General features: G+C 31.0%; 2 protein-coding genes across 2 annotated transcripts; one reads left to right on the top strand and one right to left on the bottom strand.

Moving 5' to 3' along the window:
* Window positions 1–3,085: 3,085 nt before the first annotated feature.
* Window positions 3,086–7,241, bottom strand: LOC121132663 (probable methyltransferase TARBP1). Its single transcript, XM_040728090.2, has 2 exons — window positions 6,640–7,241; window positions 3,086–6,578 (listed from the first exon to the last, which is right to left on the bottom strand). Exons 1-2 carry the CDS (start codon window positions 7,122–7,124, stop codon window positions 3,191–3,193), a joined length of 3,873 nt encoding a protein of 1,290 aa, XP_040584024.1. The 5' UTR covers window positions 7,125–7,241; the 3' UTR covers window positions 3,086–3,190.
* A 921-nt stretch (window positions 7,242–8,162) lies between these two features.
* Window positions 8,163–10,083, top strand: Miga (mitoguardin). The gene is made up of 3 exons (XM_040728091.2): window positions 8,163–8,389; window positions 8,550–8,919; window positions 8,986–10,083. Exons 1-3 carry the CDS (start codon window positions 8,292–8,294, stop codon window positions 9,976–9,978), a joined length of 1,461 nt encoding a protein of 486 aa, XP_040584025.1. The 5' UTR covers window positions 8,163–8,291; the 3' UTR covers window positions 9,979–10,083.
* The last annotated feature ends 11,540 nt before the right edge of the window (window positions 10,084–21,623 follow it).

Here is a 21,623-nt window from a genome sequence, read left to right as displayed (position 1 = left end):
GAATTATGTTTATTACTTTTCTACGAAATATAAGGAAAAATACTTACCAATATATACAACATAAATTTACATGCTTATTACACAATTAGGTTGGAGTCGATTCCACGATACTTTTAACGTTTTATTACTCATAAGGAGTTGATGCAGTCTAAGCTGCAGGGATCGTACCAAGAGAATGAAAAAATTAATGGCATTCTCAATCAATCCAGGAGGTTAATCCTTAGTCTTGGAAGATTGAGTGAAAATTACCCTCCTGGATGTCCAATTGAACCCTACACAAATAGGCATTTTGACCCTACAAATTACGGATATAATAAGTGCAACAGGGAGATAATGGAATACATATATAATATGATAACTTGCCAAACATTTACACGCATTTCAATTAAAAAGAGGTGGCAAATTAATCCCAATTAACAATATTATTTGATTTTAAGAGTTAATTTGTTATGAAAAAAATCAGCTCTCTATCTTTTTTAAATCTCTATGGTTAAGATACCAACTTTTGTAATATATTTACTGTCAGCGACATCATAACATATTACATAGCATATAATATCTAAAACAAAACAATGCTTTTAAAATAAAAATACAATAAAATAATTAAAGCAGAGAGTACTGAATATAGTCTTGAACACAGGATTCTGGATTGAGGTACACAATCTTTAAGATGACTTGGGACATTTTCCCTCAGATGTGTGTCATAAGATGTTTTAAACAAGGTAGTGCCAGGTTCAGCGGTTGTATCGGTTCAGGTCTCGCTTTTTTCATTTCAACGAGGTCGGTTCAGCTTTATCGGTTCAGGTCTCAGTTCTTTTTTATACATGATCAATTTGGTAACAGACACTTAAAACGCAGAGCGTCGCTATAAAATTTGGGCCCAGAAAATGATATTCGATACAAACAGGCCCACAGCTACCTTATAAGCTGAGTGAATAGTTTCCCAAGTTCAACAGGGGTTCCAAAAACAAACAATGGGGGCCTCAGCTAAAAATATATTAGTGTAGGGGGAAGCTTGGCATAGTAAAGTTTGTGAAACCATGGCTCAAGAGATATATATAGTTATCATGTTATAGGCACCGACAAGATTAGTAGCGTATCTAGATCCATAATAATCCCCCCCCTTCCATCTTTTATTTACATTCACTGGTCCCTAAAACCACTTTTTCAAATCCATAAAAACCCTAAGCTATTTAAAACTCATATACAGCTGTACAACTGGCGAAATAAAAAAATCATTGGAAAACACTGCAATTCCACAAAAATAACTCAGAAAATTAAATTATTGATTTAAACTAATAATTCTTTTATAATATATATTGAATTTTCTTTGTATATTCTATATAGGAACAAAGGCACAATAACCGAGACTGATAAGCAATATATTACAGTATCGGTTCCGTTTCTAGCAGTTCAAGACTACTGGTTTGACAAAAGTAAAAAAACCAAAAATTATACAGATTTTAACGTCATAGGGTATAACAATGGTACTCGTAACAGTAACAGTCAAGGAAGGTGATATATTTAACTTTGGTCATCTTTTCTCCTTGAAAGATGTTATGAATTATGATGAAACTTAAGCGGCTCAAATTATATAGTTACTAGTAAGTAGTAACTAAGTAATTTCAGCTGTTTTAGTTTCCATAAAAGACCGATCCTAGTATTGACAAATTTTATTAGGACTGCAGTCTTTTTGGTAGCAAGTACATAATGCGCGCGATCTTCAAATTTAATATTTTTTTAACCTCTACCAATAGGTAATACAAACAGAGTGATGAAAATCCGGTTTATTTTTTAGCAGGCCCGTTTAAAAAAAAATTGTAGTCTGAAGATTGAATTTTCTTTTCCTTGGTAGTTGTCACTACTATTTAATTCATGAGTGGTGAACATCCTAATTAAATAATTAAGTCCATTTTAAATAGATTCAATTATACTAAAAACCTGATTAACATTCGTGTGTGCTCATAAAGGACGGAGCGTAACTCTGAGGATTTGCTGCCGAGTTATCATTTTAAGTTTTTCTTGGACTGAAACTGGAATTGGGATCGCACTTAAGAATGATTATTTGTTGGGATCGGATGATTAAAAATCCTTCAATCATTTCAAAAAATATTAAACCGACTCTGAGTTATTTAAACTTTTTGGAATTGTCTCACTTTTGGTATAGTGTCCAAAAATTAGCAACTCATCTATACCCAATACTTTCTCCGCAATCCGTCGAATACATAATGTCAAATATGTACATTAATTATAGATATAAATGGATGTTAGTGGTTCAAACACTTATTCACAATTCTTTATAGATTAATATATACTAATTAAATTATTTTTTTTATTGGATTAGTGTTGTGAAGATTATTACTTTTTGGAGTAATCCTAATTTTGCTTCAAAAAAGAAAATAATCATCAAAAATGAATGGAGATTGAAAAGGTCTACATATCATTAATTAGTTTATCATCTGAATCCATCAAAAAAAATGTCGGGAATTTTTTTTTCTGGTTCATTCAATATTTTCTCGGAAATATGTAATACAAATATGAATCTCCCCATCTAAGAAGGTCGTTCGAACAGACCGAGCAAAGTCCGAGAGATGGTACTACTTTCGTGTATCGAAGTTATGTTTAGTTAGTAGAATTTCTTGGAAGAACGAACACACGCCTACTTTCAGCCAGATCGGTATATTTATTTCTGTTTGAATCGAGAAATCGGCCGGAAAGTTAATGGCGACTTTCTTTGGATTCCCAAGGAATAATCCTCATTGACTATCTGGAAAAGGGTAAAACTATTACAGGTACAGATTATTCATCGTTATTGGACCGTTTGAAATCCAAGCTGCAAGAATCACCACAATACAAAAAAAGGTTTCCAACTCGAGATACCCACAGCACTAGCAATCTCGCGTATCTTCATTCTTCTGTTATCCATCGCCATAATATGGATTTTATCCATGATTTCTGGAATAGTAACCTCAATAGGGCATCCATGACGTTCAGCGTCACTAGGACCTTTCAAACGACCGTTGTAGCTATGTAGTTCTTAATTATTGTTAATATATGGAGCAAATAAAGAAATTTAAAAAAAATGTTCGAAACAATAATTCAATTCATTAAACGATAGTCCATGTAAAATAAAATATAACATAACATATTTTGTCTAAATAACTGACAATACATAAATGCAATTTTCTATCTATGTATTAATGGATGATTTTCTTTGCCGAACATACTCAGCAAGGACTAAGGCACCTGTTACATGAACATTAAAGGATCTTATGACACCATACTGAGGTATTTCAATAGTTGTATCCAGTTCTCTAAGAACATCAGGACAAACTCCTTCTTTCTCATTTCCGAGTACAAATATTGTTTTTTCAGGAAACATATACTCGTACAGATTTAGGCTTTGAGCAGTTTGTTCAATACCAATAAGATTGTATCCCTCTTTTTCTTTCATGGATTTGAGCCATTGCGTAAGATTTTCCTTCCTTACTTCAATTAATTTGACCCAGTTTTGGGATGAAACACTTAAATTTTGAAATTCTTTTTCCTCTGCAGACTTTATACAATTCAAAACAAGGCCTCCAATTCCAAATATTTCTGAAGTACGGCATAATCCTCCAAGATTTGGGAGTTTATCAATCAGGGAGGCAACTAGGATCAAATTGGGATGAGCAGTTTCTACAGCTTGATCGCCCTTGTCTTCTTCAATAGGAATCACAATTTTTTTCTGAACATCCTGTAAAATCTCTGAGTCCTGTATTTCTAACTCTACTCTCGTCTTTTGTGTGCAAGGACTACATTCTTGACAATAACACAACTTCTTGTCTACATGAAATGACCATGAACTGTGTCCGTTATGGAATGGAATATTCTTTATGGATTTCAAATCTCTAGTAAGCCAATCTTGCCTCAAAATACCACAAAGACGAGGAAATTCATATAAAATATCTTTAAAATTCCAATTTATGAGAGCATCAAAAGAATTTAAATAAAATTCCCTCAATATTTTTTCTTTATTTTTACCCTCATCCCCTTGGAATAGCGCAATATCTAAGCAAGAGCTAAGTGTTTTCCATTTTAGAGACTTGGGTTGGATTCGGTTAAAACCAATTTGAGCGGAGATACGTGTAGCAAAAATTTGACCCATGAGCCAAGGAGCTATGATATCTAGGATGTTTTTCTTCATACTAGGCACATGCAATGCTAGTTGAGTAAATACAACAAGAAATGAGGGAATGACAGTTAAACGAGTTCTCTTTGCAACACAATATGCACCATGAAACTTGTCATAAAAGTCTAAGTTGTCATAATTGGAGATTAATATCCGGGACAACATCCATTCCATTAAATACTTAACACTAGGTTGTTGTTGACGACTTTTGTCCTCATTTAAGATTTCCTCGATTAAGTTCAAAAAAAGTAAATGCGTGGTCTCTGGGGATAGTTCGTTCATAAGGATTAGTATTGCTTGAGCAGCTCTATTTCTAATTAAATGCGTCGATGAATTTTCAAAATGCCTACGTTTTCTCATTTCTAATTCACCTCCAATAGCTTGATTCCATAAAAGTTTGATCAATTGTGCTTTCTCCGGCAATAAAAATGCTAATTTAACTCCCACCACACGAATATTTGGAAAACATCGATCTTCATTTAAAGTTTCTATATCTTTCATTGCCATAGAAATAACTTCCATACTCAATGCTAGATCCTTACGAAAAATTGGTCCATAAATTAACATGTCCGCTATAAAAGCAGCCCATTCAGTAGGGACAATAAATGAGTTCTCATGAAAAATATGACCAAGCGAATCAGCAATAATAGAAATTGATTCTGAACTCTTTAAAAGTGATAACGCATAACTTGCAGTTTCCATGGGTAAGTGTTGTATCATCCTTGGGTGGAAGCACACATTTAAAAAGGCATCGAGCAAGGACTTGAACATGTTATTTTTTTGATAGTGAAATACAGACTCCTTAAATTGAGGTAATAGTCGTTCCATAATATTTGAAGTAAAATCACTGACCTCTTCCATTTGATTCAAAAGATTAACAAAGCATTCAGCGATTGATAACATCACATCCTCTCCTCCGATGTCAATAGAGGCTAAAGCACAGCTTATCCAATCAATTTCCTCATCCATACAATAATGAGATAGTAAAGCCCATTGGCTTCTAAGATAATTACATTCCAATGTTCCCCATAACTTTTGGTCATGTCTGTTCACAACTTTTCGAGAGTCTTTCAATAAAATATCAGGAAATTTACCACGTACCCATTTGCAGATATCATTCGATACAGACGAAACACGTTTATCCATCGATCCAATAAAACTCATTTTAATATACTTCTTAATTATGTCATTATCATCAACATAATCTTTGCATAGGCTAATGATAAACTGTTCTTGATTACTGGAATCAAAAAGCTTGTGAAATGCTTCTAGATATATGCTAAATCCCTCAAACAAATCTGTCACAACCGCAATTTTATCCAAACGTCTCCTCAAAATAACAGAAAATTGATCAACATCTTGAGGAGAAATAATCTTTTCTGTGTAATTAAGATACAAAATGAAAGTTTCGAAGTTGTTGGTTGGAGGTGCATAGGGTCGGGACACACTTTCAAGTAGAGGTGTAGAAAATTTTTCCAATGCGTATTGTTTTGAGTCATCTTGCAAGAGGCATAATAAGACTCTTTCATGCACAGTAGCATCGCATGGTTCCGAACCAAAAGGAATGTATTTTATCCAATCTTTAACTGAATTCCAAACACACGCTGATTTCGGAGACAAAATATTCATCTTAAAAAATAGTTTAAGAATTCCCCTTACGGAGGAAAATACATCAGGAAATGGACAAGTGGAGCTTAAAATGATACGCAGAAAATCTGTTTTGATTGCCATTTGCAATATTGGATACATGCAAGTCAGAGTATCAATAATAAAGTCGGCAATAGAATACAATGTATCCAAATCAATATCAATCTTTGATTCTTGAGAAATAGTCTTTCTAATTGAAGATATGACAAAATATAGAGGAATAGGGCCCCAACTTCTCATCGAAATAATTTCCTTAATAATCAAACTAAGAGACGCAGTACATCTTTTAAAAAATACGAGTACAGATTTCCTTGTATATCTATCAGAATGATACAATTTGGATGTATTTAAAACAGGGATTAATTCAGACTTGAAGAAAGAAAGTCCAACGTCCTCAATGGAGTATGTTGTTAAAAAACGATTTAAACTCCAATGCACAATCGCTAAATTTTGATGTTTAAACAATCGACGGTATATAACAAAATACCACTTCAAATCCTTGGCAAATGCTTTTTCGAATGATGAGAGTTTACTCAGAACAGGTTTGATAATATGAACTTGCTTTTCATCGAGAGATTCAATCAGATTGACATACTCGTTCCATAATGAGGATTTAACTTCTAAATTGTCTTTATTCGATTCCCGTAGAAGATAAAGGGCTCTCTTAATGGCCCCAGAAGCAAGAGATTCGGATAAACATTCAGATAGATACTCCCAGTACCATTTACAAGAATAGAGGGGCGTGGGATCTATATCCTTCCTAGGAAGAGAAGAAACGTAACAATTAACAAATGCGTTGCAATACAAACAGTTAAAAATACCAAACGTGGAATAAGATGAAAATAACTTTTTCATGGCCGCATTTTTGAAGTGACTCATAAAGATTACAAGACTCCAAATGAGGCCATAAATATTTAGAAGCTAGTTTTATTCTATAAAAATCCGTTTCCTCTAATATAAAGTCCACATAATGCTTTAAAATTACGCTCTTTTCATGAGGATCCAATAATAATAGATTGATCAACTTTTTGATAAAATCCAATCGATTATCCGCTTGTAGAGAAAGTGCTTCACGACTCTTTTCATCCGACTCCCGGGATACAAGAGATGTAAGAACTAATAGAACCTCGAGCATCTCCAAAGACTCGGATTCAAGCTTGGACTCAATGATTTTAACCGGAATATAGACATGACTTCGAGAAGAGAGTTGAATGAGGGATCGAGATGCGTTAATAAAGTCAAAATCTGCTGCATGAGGATCTCGAATAGTTTTTATCCATGATTCTGATTCCATGATTTCCGGCATGCGTGACGTGTTTTGTTTATTAACATATAGATTGAAATCAAAATTAAAGTACTAAACTTTAATGAAAATGAGCCGATGTTTGTTTTGTTTCGCTCAAGGTAGGAAAAGACGAGCTACATAGAACAGCGAACTATTAAAAAACTGATCTCGCAACCTCTACATATATTATTAAAATTTATTTAATACGAGTATATTTATGTAAGTTAACATATAGTACGTTTTCATGTGACATCGGCCAATTTGGGGGGTTTAAGCAACCAAGTTTTATAAAAATAAAAACACTTTTTTCATTCATATGTAGGAAAATAGTGAACTATTGGATATCAAAATGGAACTTAAACCTTATATCTGAGCCTTAAATGTATTAAACATATTATACTACATCAATATACAATCTTATTTTCATAGTGTAGTCAATAAATTAACTGTTATAATCGAAAGAATAAGATACTTTTATCTAACTATCCTACCTTTTTCTTCCCAAATCCATCAAAAGAAGAAAAATAATTGTAGAAATCTTCCCATTTTTAGTACACATTACTTTGATTTAATTCAAATATCACTGTTTATTATTGAGATCAAGTAGTATTCTATCCGGGTGTCTTATTTTATTCAGTCATTTGGCGGAGTTGAAATTTGTCCATTTTATTCAGTAAAAATGACAACTTTGAGCCCCTAAGATGGCGACTTCTTTAAATTAGGATGCAATTTATAGTATCAGTGTAGGGGCCGTAGGATCATACTTTGGGGAGTCTTGGATTTTTTATTTTTTTTATTATGTAAAAATCCACAGCTATTAGCAAAAAAATAGATTTTTTTTTTCAAAATCTACAGATATTCACAAAAAATTAAATTTTTTCGAACCTCTTGAGGAAAGTTTATTTCAAAAATATGTAATATAATTTTCCTGTATTTATCCTAATGAGAGTGTAATTATTATAATTTATCAAAACATTCGAGTATAGGTTATTTAACCATATGGTAAACTCACGTCCATAAATAATCAGCAAGACTACATAAAATGTTATCAATGACGTCATAGACACTACTTCGTACCATTCTCTTTTTATAATTCAATCATTTTATTTTTTAAAGATTTAGATTAGAATATCAATTTATTATTTTTATAACAGAATAGAAACCTCAGGTCCTTTCGTTCCCATCTCAATGAACCTTTTAGAACATCACAAATGGGGTCCAGAATGTCTTACAAATTTATATAGATATAAATACTTAAAGCCAATTCTTTGGATTACTTCTGGAGGGTAAATACTCAACATTCCATTATTCCCTTGTTTTTAATACTTTAAATTAAAATTTATTCATTTCTTTATTTTCAATTAGATTTTTTTTCTTTGTTTTAATCATGAACTTTGAACTTTTGTATTGGAGTCCATTTTGACGAAGGTATATACTTATTTTCAGGTTGGCCCTCTACTTGGCTACAAAGTTCTTTCGCAAAAAGAAAAACAATTATCTGGAATGCGAAAAGTGGCCCACGAGTAACCATGTTAAGAGAAGGACGATAAGTGAAGATGTCGTGACAGATCCACACTATAATTGGCCAGAGCTTCTCCATGCAAAAAGCTCTGAGACTGAATCAAATACTGGAAATAATATTGCTACACTTGTAGATGGGACTGTTATAACCCCTCAGCAATTGGGGCAAATGGGACTGGAAGCCCTTGAAACTGTTGTTAGTTACTGGGAAGAAGCATTGAGTTGCAATTCGAATAAAAATGCAGAGTTTATTCAATCATTTGGAGAGTTGTTGGAGAGTGCTACAAAATTACAGGTAACATAATGAATATTTTATCCATGATCTTGTTCTTCAAGTATGTTTTCTTAATTATTATTATAGGGTCAAGCGGAACACCTATTCATTCATCAACACTCCATTCTTCATTCAGAAGAGACCCAGTCCTTTGCCTTATCAACATTTTCGAATAATCAACTTTTATCTGTTTCAACTGTAGAATCATCATCATTTGTTTCCGCTCAAGATACTATAGCTGATTTGAGGGATTTCGAGGATCTTTTAATTGACGAACCGAATAATAATAATGTGGATGAGAGCCGCCATTTACTTTACTTGGAAGCCGTTCAAATATTGAATAAAAAAAGCATTCCTTACCGTTCTATTCGAAATGAAGTTGTTGGAGTCGAATCAGAGCATGAATATCTAGGAAAATTGCACTGTATTAGATTAGCCTTTCAACATCTCATGAGCCAAGATAATGTTAAATCCTGGTGGATTGATAAAGGAAGAGAAATGCTTGTTGGAATCATGAGCAAATTCCATCGAGATCCTAAGGATTTTGTGATATCTTACAATCAAATCATTGAATATCTATCTGTTGAGTCAAATATGACTATAATGATGGAAGAGCTGGAGGCAAGAAACGTCAAGTGTCTTAATTTTTATGACATTGTTTTAGATTATATACTCATTGATAGCTTATCTGATTTGGAGTGTCCTCCTTCAAGTGTGGTTGCTGTGATGCAAAATCGTTGGCTCTCCAACGGTTTTAAAGAATCTGCCTTATCAACAGCCATTTGGTCCGTACTCAAAGCCAAGAAGCGTCTTCTAAAATATCCAAATGGATTCAAGGCTCAATTCTATAAAGTTTCTGAAATTATTACTCCATTATTCGCTTGGGGGTTCTTTGGTCCTGACGAAGAATTAAATAGTCTCATGCACTTCTTCAAAGACTCTTCCCTTGGATTTATCCGTGATCTATATGACTTTAATAAAGTGTGCTATCAAGATGTAGAGACCATGTCTCAGGATATAACGAATTTAGCGAGAAACAACTTTGATTCGGTATCTGAGCGTTTAGAGAAGATTTATTAATTTTTATATATTAAAAAAAAAAAATACTTTACTAGGTATATATCAAAATGAAGAAAAAAGACTTTAAAATAATTATAGGACTCTGTCATTAGAAGTTATTTATCATTACTGAAGAAAAAAAGATATTTTGAATATTTATTGCTTTTCATACTCTTACCTCAAGTTTAAATGCTCTATTATCAAAGTATTATTATATTAATTTTCAATTCTCTTAGACTTGCGATAAAAAAAAACCATCTCAATATCTCCTAAAAATATGTTGTTGAATTTTAATATTTCTTTATTGAAAAAAAATTAATGATTTCTTACTCATTGTATGTATTATCCTTGTTCATCGACTCATAGGAATGCCAAGGAGCAAAAACACAATTTATTTTTATTAAATTTCTTTAAACTAGAAAATAGGACTAAAACGACTAAAATTTCTATATGACATCAGTTTGAATACATTGACCATTGAATAAATGTGTTGCGTCAACATATAAACAATCTTGAACAAAAATCAAGAAAAAGAGAAAATCTTGAATAATTTTTTTACTTGATATTAGGGGTATACCGATGTATCAGAATCGGCTTAATAATGCGAATTTTACCGATACCTGTGCGTACATATCTATATACATTATTATGTAAAAAAAGATTTCTAATTTTATTATTTCAGATTATTAACCAATATAAGGAAGTGAGGATCATAGTATAGACGAACCTAGGGCAACTACGTGGCGTAGGGTGGGCCAAAAGCCAAAAAGTTGCAAAATCGAATATGGATACTTATATTTCAATGTAATGTATAAAAATAAGCATACATGCCAAATTTCATATGCATGCGAAAACGTTTTTAGCTACCGAAACGGGATTGAAATATCAATGTCTCATATTATTTTATTATACTTCATTTTTTAGCTTGGTAATTCGAAAAATTCAAGTGTAATAGTGAATGAATTATCATATTTTAAATTCGTATCTTGTTTGGAAGAGTTTCTAAAGTATATACCAGCGGTTCTCAAACTTTTTTCATTGAATTAGCCCCTTCGAAATATGTCTTCAGTTATAAAGAATGAGTTATAAAGTTTTTGGAAGAATATCTTCACTGATTTGTTTGTATACTGCATGCTAATGAACTTTCTCTGCGCCATATAATTACAGATCTAGATAGATGGAAAAACAGCTGGCCCTCTGTGTTTCTTTCCTAAACACCACTTGTTATTCTAAAATAATACTTCATTGCGTTAATGCATGTGAAAAGGGCATTTCTAAAATATATACCTAGAACAGTGCCAGAATAATTGCTCTGACATTTAAATTCCTTAAATTGTATTAAATAAAGCCATTGGAGAAAGTCTATACACCTACAGTATAAAGGTCATGTTGTCAAAATAATAATAGGAATAGAAAGTTTGTATTCGTAATGTTCCATGAAGAGATCCGTAGGCAATTATCGTATATATTTTTCAAAAGAAGGAATATGATTTATAAGTTTGTATGAGTAGACAACAAATTCAAAATGTCTTTATGTTTAATATTCATAGCTTTTATTTAAAAACATGGATAAATTAATTTTCTATATGGACAAATGTAGTAGTAACCCATAAAATACCAGACAAATTACGTTACTCATAGTACCGCCTAGGTCTATTTACCCATAATTACTGATTGGCATCTTTTTATGCCTTCACCACAAAATAAGGGTTTCATTACGGGATGTCTTCCTAAGCAAATCATAATTATATTAATAAAGGAAAGTTTGTTTGTCTGTCTTTTTATTTGTCCGGAGACGACTCATTTTTAACGAGTCTGTGTAGCTGAGCTCAGTGCCTTTTATGAAAAAAATAAAAAATGGGAGTATATTTAAAAAATAATGAATATAGCTTCAGATAAAGTCTAGCAACAACCTTTTGTAGCTAAAGCTCAGCGTCTTATCTTAAGAAATAAAAGCACAAGGAAGTCAGGGGGCCCATTAGGGAATTTTGGTCTTGGACTGGGAAAAACTATCGCCCTGGATGAAAAATTTTTAATGAGAAAACAATTTCAAAAAATAATAAAAGCCAAGCCCACTTAAAAATATAATAATGTGGACGCCCCTGGGTTTACATTCATTTTTATCGTGGGAATTTTGTTGTTGTTGACACTGAGAAGATTATTTTGTTATTTTCCCAAACTGTTGTCATTATATTTCATTCTTTAGGAGAGAAAATTTGTATTGAGAAAACGGAAAGAGTAACACTGAGGATTTCTTGAGGAGTTATCTTCTATATTAATATATCAAATACACTTTTGTCTGTTCGTCGACTCTTAATAATTCTGAAAAATAGGCAGTTACCCAAGGTTAATAGAAATACAAGGTTAGATTATCATGTAATCGGGCTTGCTAGAATTTTCGACTTGATATATCGTACTGACTACTGGGCAAGATAGACAGATTTTGACGAAACTCACAACCACTCATAGTCTATGACGTCATTATTGCTAGAATTTTCAATTTGATGTATCGTACCAACTGCTGGACAAGAAAGGCAGATTTTGACAAAACACACAACAACTCATACACTATGACTATTATTTACGATTGAGAGATTATTTTCATTTTCTAGTAGAACACATTTGCAGCTTCATAATGGTTCATTCTAATTCAACCATTTAATGTTCCTACCACTAAAAGCCAGGGAATATGACTAGTAGATAAATCGACCATTGACAGAAAGAAAAAAAGACGCTTTTTTTTCATATTGGCAAAAAAAAAAAAAAAAAGAAAGAAAGAAAGTCACTCAAAGATCCCAAGTCTACTTATTAGTTATTACATAGTACTCTGTGGTAAAGAAATTTGATTATATTGCTTATTACATTGAATCAAGAGTTTTGAAATAACTTATTTTTTGATATGTCCTTAAGAGATGAACAGTCCCCTACATTGAATAATAAATTAATTATATACATTTCTACCCTTCAAACACTAATTTTTATTACCTTTTCTGTATTATTATGTTTTTTTTTAAATGATTGATTATGAATCCTCTGAATAAAATTAGAAAATATAGTTTTGAACATATTAACAATATAAAGTAGCAGTTTCTATCTTTGAACTGTTAAATTTACAATATTAATTTATTCTTTTCTAATACTTCGAAAGCTAATTATTTTCTGGTTCATATATTTTAGTATTTATACAAATAATAAATAGAGATGTACCGATACCAAAGTTTCAGCCAATTCTAATTTTGATTCCGATACAATCTTTATGAATAATTCTGATTCCTTTATAATATAATGTATAAAGGAATTACAAACTACCATAAAACAAATTGCCATTTTTTTTTAATGTGTAGCTTTTTATTAATTAAGGTTTGACAAGAAAAGACATAAATATCTCAAGCATAATTATGATATTAATTGTTGTAAATAACTTGAGGTTAAAATTATTTAAAAAGTGAGTTTCTTTTCGTGCTCAAGATCTCAATTCAATCCTGGTTGTCTCATATACCGAGTGGTCCATTAAAATATGAACACTTTGAATTTTGATTAATACTCTAAGTAGATATTTTTCTGAGCTCTCTCAATCATTAATGAAGCCGGCCTTAGTGGCCATGATGACTTTCAGGTGGTGGTAGAAGGCATAGCACCCAGTGCAGATGTATTGTTCTGTCTTGGCGTCCCAGTGCTGGCTGACAGTGGTTTTGGGGGCCTCAAAGTTTGGATGAAGGACACTGCAGGCCTTCCCCTCGATATGCACCAAAAAGGTATCGTTAAGGGGATTAGCATCAGGGGTGTAGCGGGCCAATTGTGTCAAAAAAGATTTCAAAAGAATCATTCAAAAATACTCAAAAGATTCTTGTAACGAAGAAAATGGGTTTCTTTCATTGTTGGTGTCAAAAGTGGCCTCTCCACCCTCAGAAGGCTCTTTCCAACAACTTTTTTGATTGCTCGATGGAAAATCTATTGTGAAATCCTGAGATCTCTTGCATGAGCCCTCACGGACATGAGGGGAATTGCCATTGGGGAAACTCCTCCAGGTCTAGTTTTCCCTTTTTGACAGAGCTCTTCTTCCTCCCCGACGATTCGAAAATGCTGACGGCGTAGACGGTGGTCTTGGAGACACCCAATTGCTTGTAGCGCACGAATGTAAATTCATCAATCACATTAAAGTGTTCTATTTTCTCGACTTATGGTAAGCTAGAGAGCTCAATTTTTTTTGTTTAATAAATAACTTTTTTATGTTTTATTATATCGAAATATGAATTAATTTCAATCACTCAACCTTCATTAATTATTGAATTTGTAAGGGTCTAGATTTCAATGGATCACCTGGTATGGAACTATAATCCAATAATTTTTGAGAATTGTTCGTAGCTTAACAAGCACTAAGTCTAACTCAACCAATCAACATTCAGAACACTAATGAGTATAAAAGAAGCAGAAACATTTAGACTGTATATATTTTTGTGTTAGCTGGGTAAGACTGATTGAATTGAAAATGATGAGTCCTCAATATGTTAAGTTACAAATTAGATTAGGCAGGTACTACGAAGGGGAAGGGAGTTTATAAACTTCAGGGACTCTTTGATCAATGTTAATCCATGATTAAGATTAAATAAATACATTCATTGATTTTTTTACAGATTTAACCTTCATAGAGGATCGATCAATTCATTGTTGTAAGACCCCCCCCCGGGGTCTTCAAGTTCTGTCATGATTATTCTTTTGCACCTGATTTTTGATCTCCTTTCCAAAAAAATCGAATATCCAGTATTGTCAGCAGATATTTTCTCTCTCGGGAATCCTGTCTTGAGACAAAATAGTCGAAAGTACCTGGTGCCCTCTAAGATAACCAATATCCATGGTTTTCATAATATGTCTTATGTGTCCAACTCGGACTGAACGGACACTAAGTTCAAAATTTCAAAACCCACACATCCCTATTTCATAATTTATAAAAAATAATGGAATTCTACATACACTGTGTCTAGAATTCCGTGTAAGAAATGTTTTTTGACACGTTAATTATATAAATAGATCCTATTGATTGCATATTCTCACTAATGTTTCATCCCTAATAAATAGATGTACGCATGATCTAAGCATCATGAATGCCTTCATTCATAAAATATTATATACTTTTTTTAAACATTTCATAACAGATTTGATTTCAATGACAAATTGCATATCTTTGCTGTTCCCATATTTAAAAAAAATTATAATAATAAATTATAAAAAACAAAATATTGAAGTAAACAAGAATTTTTGTATTTGTTGATGAGTTCGTTCATACTCTGCCTAGATAATAGAAGTGTATCATTTTGCATAGGGCAAAAAGCTTTCGGTTATTACTTAACATACAAACTTGCAATTAAAAAGGTTGCTGAATAAATATTGGCTAAGCTCCCATAATTTTAATTTTACAATATTGAAATGACCAAATTAAAAATAAAAGAAATACCCGATTAAGATTAACTTTTACAATTATTTTACTAGTATCCTGTGTTTTATACATTATTTTCAATAGTTTATGTTGAATAAAATGTTTTATTGCCTAACCAAACTAAAAGTCAAAACAAAGGAAATATTGTAAAAAGTGGACTTTGAAAAATAATTTCTCCCATTTTTCCGGTTTTAGTACTAAAAAAGTCCATTCACAACGCAGATATTTTTTGTTCCCAAAAACTCACGGGTGGCCCAGTATGCAAATAAATATAGTCTTTAATTTATTCTATTTTTTTAGGGTATAGCAGCTGGATTTTACTATATATCAAGTCCCACAAAAAGAAATATTTTCTAAGAATAGCAATGAATTTTAAAAAATGTTCTCCAAAAATTTAATATTTGAAATTTTTTTATTTAAATTAAATTTTTTGTGAACAGCCCTTAGTTTGTGTATTTTTTTATATTTTTTTTTGCAAAAATAATAATATTTGAAATTTCAAAAACCAAGCCAAAAAAAAAGAACAACATATATATATATAATCCTGCGGACGCCCCTGTGATCAGTTATCAATGTAGGGAACTCCGAAATATCCCATATCCCTTTATCCTTCAAAAATCTTTAAATTGGTAACTCCCTAACCCCTCCTGTCAACTGAATGTTATAAAGTATATTTCTACCTGGCGCGAACCTACCCTCATTGAGTTCAAGAGAATAAGTTTTTCCAGAGTGTGTTTTCCTGAAGTTAATTTAATTCTTCTAGACATTCATTACACAACTGCTTTGATTCAACTCTGCCTTTCATTTCATAGTTATTCTACTGATAAACAAATAAATAGCTTTTAAATGGTCAAAAGATAGGAAGAAAAAGAAGACTAGTCGCATAGTTTATAGAGTATTCCTTGTATAAGCCCACCTTGACTGAGTTTTTTATTATAAACAAACACAATATTTTTTAACAAGCTTGTTTATTATCAACTCCTTCTTCTGTGACCTTTCAAGGCCTAGATCTCGTCAAGTTTTTTATCCACTTAGTTAGTCAGATAAGGTGGTCTAAACCAAAAAAAAAAAAAAAAAACGTAGCTGTCACTGATTTCATAAAATAAAATAAAAATATTAAGTATTCTGATATATCATTATGGGTACTAAATAATGGATATTAAAATATATGACATTTGAAATTCTTAGATTCTGGTAAATTTGGATTAGCCATATATATGACTAAATATCTAGATCAAAAGTTTTCAAATATATTACAAATACTGTTAATCGCATATTTGTTATTTATTTAGAGTACTGGACTACAAAGGGCTATGGTATTTAATCATATCATACTAGGTGTGGGGTATGTGTAGAAGGAAAAATCATAACTTTGTGATCCTTTTTGATGTACATAATATAATTATTTATGATTAGAGGCCCTACCTTCAGGGATCCAACTATAGAAGGAATATTTACTGAGGATATAGCATATTTGAGGGAAAACCATATATCTTTAAAAAGAAAATACTCCATTTTTCTATTTTTCAAACCTGGATTGTTTAGAGAAAAAAAAATATATATATAATCCTACGGATGCCCCTGAATAATTACTAAGTCCATACGTCTGAAAATGGAAGACAATAAAGTATCTTACTTTAGATTAATATGATCATTTTTTTTTATGACAATAATTATGAGGTTTCTTATGAAAATATATAACATATTTGAAATTCAATTAAAGACTCAAACGGGATTGGACAAGATTTCAAAACTTTGGAACCTGGACATCCCCAAAAACTAACAAAAAAAAAAAAAAAAAGAAGGTTATATACATATCTGTCCAATTTGTATGGATTGGCTAATTTGTGCAGTCGAATGAAAGAGTTGTAGTTATTAATTTGATATAAAATTATTAATAAATTGAATATATACTACTAATATGATTATCTCCATAAAATGTTGGTCAAATTTATACATACTTGATGTAATTATATAGAATTAGTATACAATTTTATCCAGTTAAGTTAATATTTTTAAAGTAACATTTTGTGAAAAAGCGGATTGAATGTGGATTATTCCAAATTAACATTAATTAATAATGATTTGGAACATTTATACATTTTTTTCAAATTTTTAGAACATAAAAATGATAAATTTTATTTATAAGAACAATTTATTTTTCTTGCGATACGTATTGGACTGTTGGTAGAAGTGTGTCTTTTTACATAATATATATGTTGTGTACATGTTCCAATAAATGAATATTCATTAAATGATCAAAATATTAATTGTGCATTTTGGACTATTTTAATAAAAATTACTAAAACGTAATAAAAAATACAATGTGAGATAAAACCGTCCATATAAGCAGCAGCTGCACCAAAATGCATTTGCAAATATGGAAAAGGGGAAATTACATTCAGATGACGTCATAATAATACATCATTACATTTTTTAAATATGAATATTAATCTTAACGTGGGCTCACTGAGGTGCTTACGCACAATTTAGAACATATATTTTACTATTATAGTAACTTTGATGTGAAGTGCAATAATAAATATTCAATAATTATTATTATCCTTGAGTCCATCTTTACCGCCATAGCTTTTCCTATTTTTTGAGGGCCTTTTGACAAAACCTCTCCTATTACAATAATTTCAAGTATTTCCTTATGAATTCTTCTTTTTCATGAAGAAAACAGAAAAACATACGGGAATTAGAAAAAAGAGAAGATACGAATGAAATTGTAACGGTTTAATATTCCAATCAGTATGATTTACTCGCAAGTTTGAACGAACCATATCATTATAAGACAATTAAATACAATTACCAGCATTAAGTCATAAAAATATAGAAAAGAAACAAAAATATTAATGATTATTCCAATCTAAAAAAACTAAAACTAAAAAACTCTTTGATTTTATCAGATTATGGCCATGGGTAGTGATTTAATTAATTATTCGACTAAACGACTTTATATATGGGAATATATCTCGTGTATTCATAGCCAAAAGGAATCCATCTATTCTTCTCCTTGCCTCAGTATTTCCGAGTATATATTGTATGATATTTAGAAATAAATATAATTTTTAATCATTATTAGTCTCACAACCTGCAATGGAATTTCGTCTAGTAACCGGATGGATATGAGAAACCGTTATCTTCAAGCTATAGTAGCAAAGGGTCTTAAGGCAGCAAACTATCGCTCAGACAGGAGGGGCAGCATCTAAGTCGTGGAGCTATCACAATTATTAATATTTGTTATATTTCCCGAAATCAGAAACAGATATGTTTAATTAATTCAATCCAATTCTTACAATGAAACTCATTTATTATAAACTATATATAGGGGAGAGTGAGTAATTTTTTTTTTAAACTGTCTAAGTTTCACAATTTGAAAGATAACTCAACGCCGGGGTAACATTAGTTCGGTAGTTACCAAAGACAAATAATTCCAAAGTATTTTTGATGTAGTACAATAATTAATAGCCGTTTATTGGTATTTTCGAAACTAACTAAAAGTAGGATACTGGAAACAATAGAAGTAGACAGGGTACAATGTAGGATTATACATGTTACAACAGGAGGAACCATGTCAAAACTTGCATTTGTTATATTTAAGCATTTTTTCTTTTTTTACATTTTATAACAGTTTGTCACCATAAAGTAAATACTTAAATTACAAATATACGATAAACAAATAAAACATTTACAGAAAACAAAATATAATTCAATATAATATATAAATATATTGTACGAGTATGTATAATAAAAATGTGGAACAAGCCTCATCCATAGTTTTGGAATCAAAATTAATGATGTGAACTGAATATTGTAACTAATAATATATTAAAAGCATGTTAATTAATTGAACAACAGGCTAGACTATGACATTATTTTAAATAAAATTAAAATCTCGTGTATTATAATAAAAATATATCTCAACAATAAAATAAATTTTTACTTTTTATCTCAAAAATTTTAATGTCGACATTCTCTATAGCTGTAAGCATTAGGTAACCCGGGTTTCATTTTTATATCATAAAACAAAGGAAGATATTCAATTGTATAAGAACAAGATGGTTAGATAACTTCATATTTTAAAGTTATTGTTAATGTAACATGTCTAATTCCGTAAAAAGTATCCTTACTCTCCCCTACTTTTAACAATTAACAGTTGAATATATATTTTAGATCGGGTATATAATTTTTCGATGCATTTGTAACAAAAAACTGCTGAGTAAATACGCGTCCAATTCGTACTTGTTTTAAAAATTTAGGATGGAACGTTAAAGTTTGGAACCGATACATCCCTCAAAATATCTCTTCTTTAGAATATGTAATTTATCTACATACGTTGTAATAATATAATACAGAATGATTCGCCAATTTTAAGAGTACTCCATGAATCTTCAAGAAATTTAAAAATAAATAAAAAATTACTATTTAAAAAAAATCTTTTTATAATCCATGTTGTAGACTCCCATCGTGATTTTAAGAGTAATTCCCTCTAAATATGAATCATGAAAAACATACTATAGCAAAATGAATGAAATTTTTTGTCAAGTTACAACTTATTTTATTGACGCAATACATCATGAAAAATCTTAATGTTTTAATCAATGAACAGTTTTAGAACAAAGCAGGGTAAAACGTAGAGAAAAATAACATTTTTAGAAAATATAAAACGGTTGATGTTATCTGGATGAAAAACTCCATGTTTATGAGAGCCGCTGCTTCGAGAATGAAAAGATTCAACAGTGTTATGAGCAAGTTTATTGGTTTCTCTCCAAGACACTCCACATGTAGTAGTTCAAGGGGTTCAGATCGGGCGAGCTACGAGGCCACATTTCCTAGTTTGTATGTTCGTCGAGGTCCATTAACTCTGGACAATGCATACCGGTTACTACCGCTTGTTCTCTATATATTATTGAAGTTTTAACATGAATCATTAATCTGAATGATGAATCCCAGCCTACTTTTTGTGATTTTTTTTTTAAATGCATAATAAGATATGTAAAAATATAATTTTTTCAATATTTCCCCTGCATTAATGCTATTTAAAACTTTGAAAGATCTCCTCTATATAGCAGTAAAACATTTTCACCTCCAAAATCGTATAACTGGTACCTGATGTTAACAAGGGTTTTCATTCAGTAGTACCATAACTATCGCTCCCGCTTTGTCCTCACGCTCTTAGAAATTCCCATCCTAAACTATTGTGAAAAAAAAAAATCAATTTAAAATATTTTTTAATAAAATAGAGATTGTACGATTAATAAAAATTGGAGTTTAACTCTTTTTTTATAAAAAAAATCAAACATATCAATGAAACGTGTCAAAATTTCCCCACTATTTTTGTTTAAAGCAAAAGCCGCAAAAAGATGTCGAGGACAGTATTGAAGGACAAAATGTACAGAAAAAAGTGACGGTTGCTTATCTAATTGATGAATAATTTTACTATTCAATAAATTAGTTTTTAATTGACCTAATTAATATTATTTATTTATGTGAGAAAGTCAAAGGAGGGAGACGTCGAAGCTGAAGAGACTAAAAAGGAAAGAGGAGACAAGATAGTTGAAATTAAAAGTAAACAAAAAACCATGTATATTAATTTCACGTAACCTCGATCAAAAAATATAGAATATAAATACCATTCGTAGATGATTAGGGTTATAAATTTTTGTTTTAAAATAACTTTAATAATTTTTGTAGAGCATAATTATGATTCAAATACTATGAACTATTTTTTTAATTAATAGTTTAGGTTTCTTGTTAAATCTAAAGAAAAATACATAACCTTGTCCGGAACGTTAACTTCTATGAAATTAGATTACATTAATTTTAGTCGAAAGACGTGAAGTAATGAACTGTGTAAAAGAAGTGCAAAGTGCATATACAAAATTTTAGACGAATCAGAATTAAAGATAAGAAAAAACATTCTTGATTGAAATAAATGACTCCTCTTTCCATTATAGTCTTTTTTGTCGAAGCTACAATAGAATGTTTATCACTGACGTCATGAATTGCATCATAATTGAAAGAGGTGTCATCTTGAGAGCTCAAATTTTATACTATCTTTAGGGTATAATTTTAGGAACGAAAAATAAAGAAAAATATCCTATTCTTTACACAATATAAGATTGTGCAACATGCAATAACATATGTTTAACACAAATTAGGATCTGAACTTTAATATAACTTGGGAATAGAGAGGCAGATTTGTGAAATTATTAAGTCATTTTAT

Source organism: Lepeophtheirus salmonis, chromosome 2, assembly GCF_016086655.4.
Source record: "Lepeophtheirus salmonis chromosome 2, UVic_Lsal_1.4, whole genome shotgun sequence".
Classification (NCBI taxonomy): domain Eukaryota; kingdom Metazoa; phylum Arthropoda; class Copepoda; order Siphonostomatoida; family Caligidae; genus Lepeophtheirus; species Lepeophtheirus salmonis.
The sequence above is the reverse complement of the archived record's forward strand: the minus strand, read 5'-3'. Positions and strand labels throughout refer to the sequence as shown.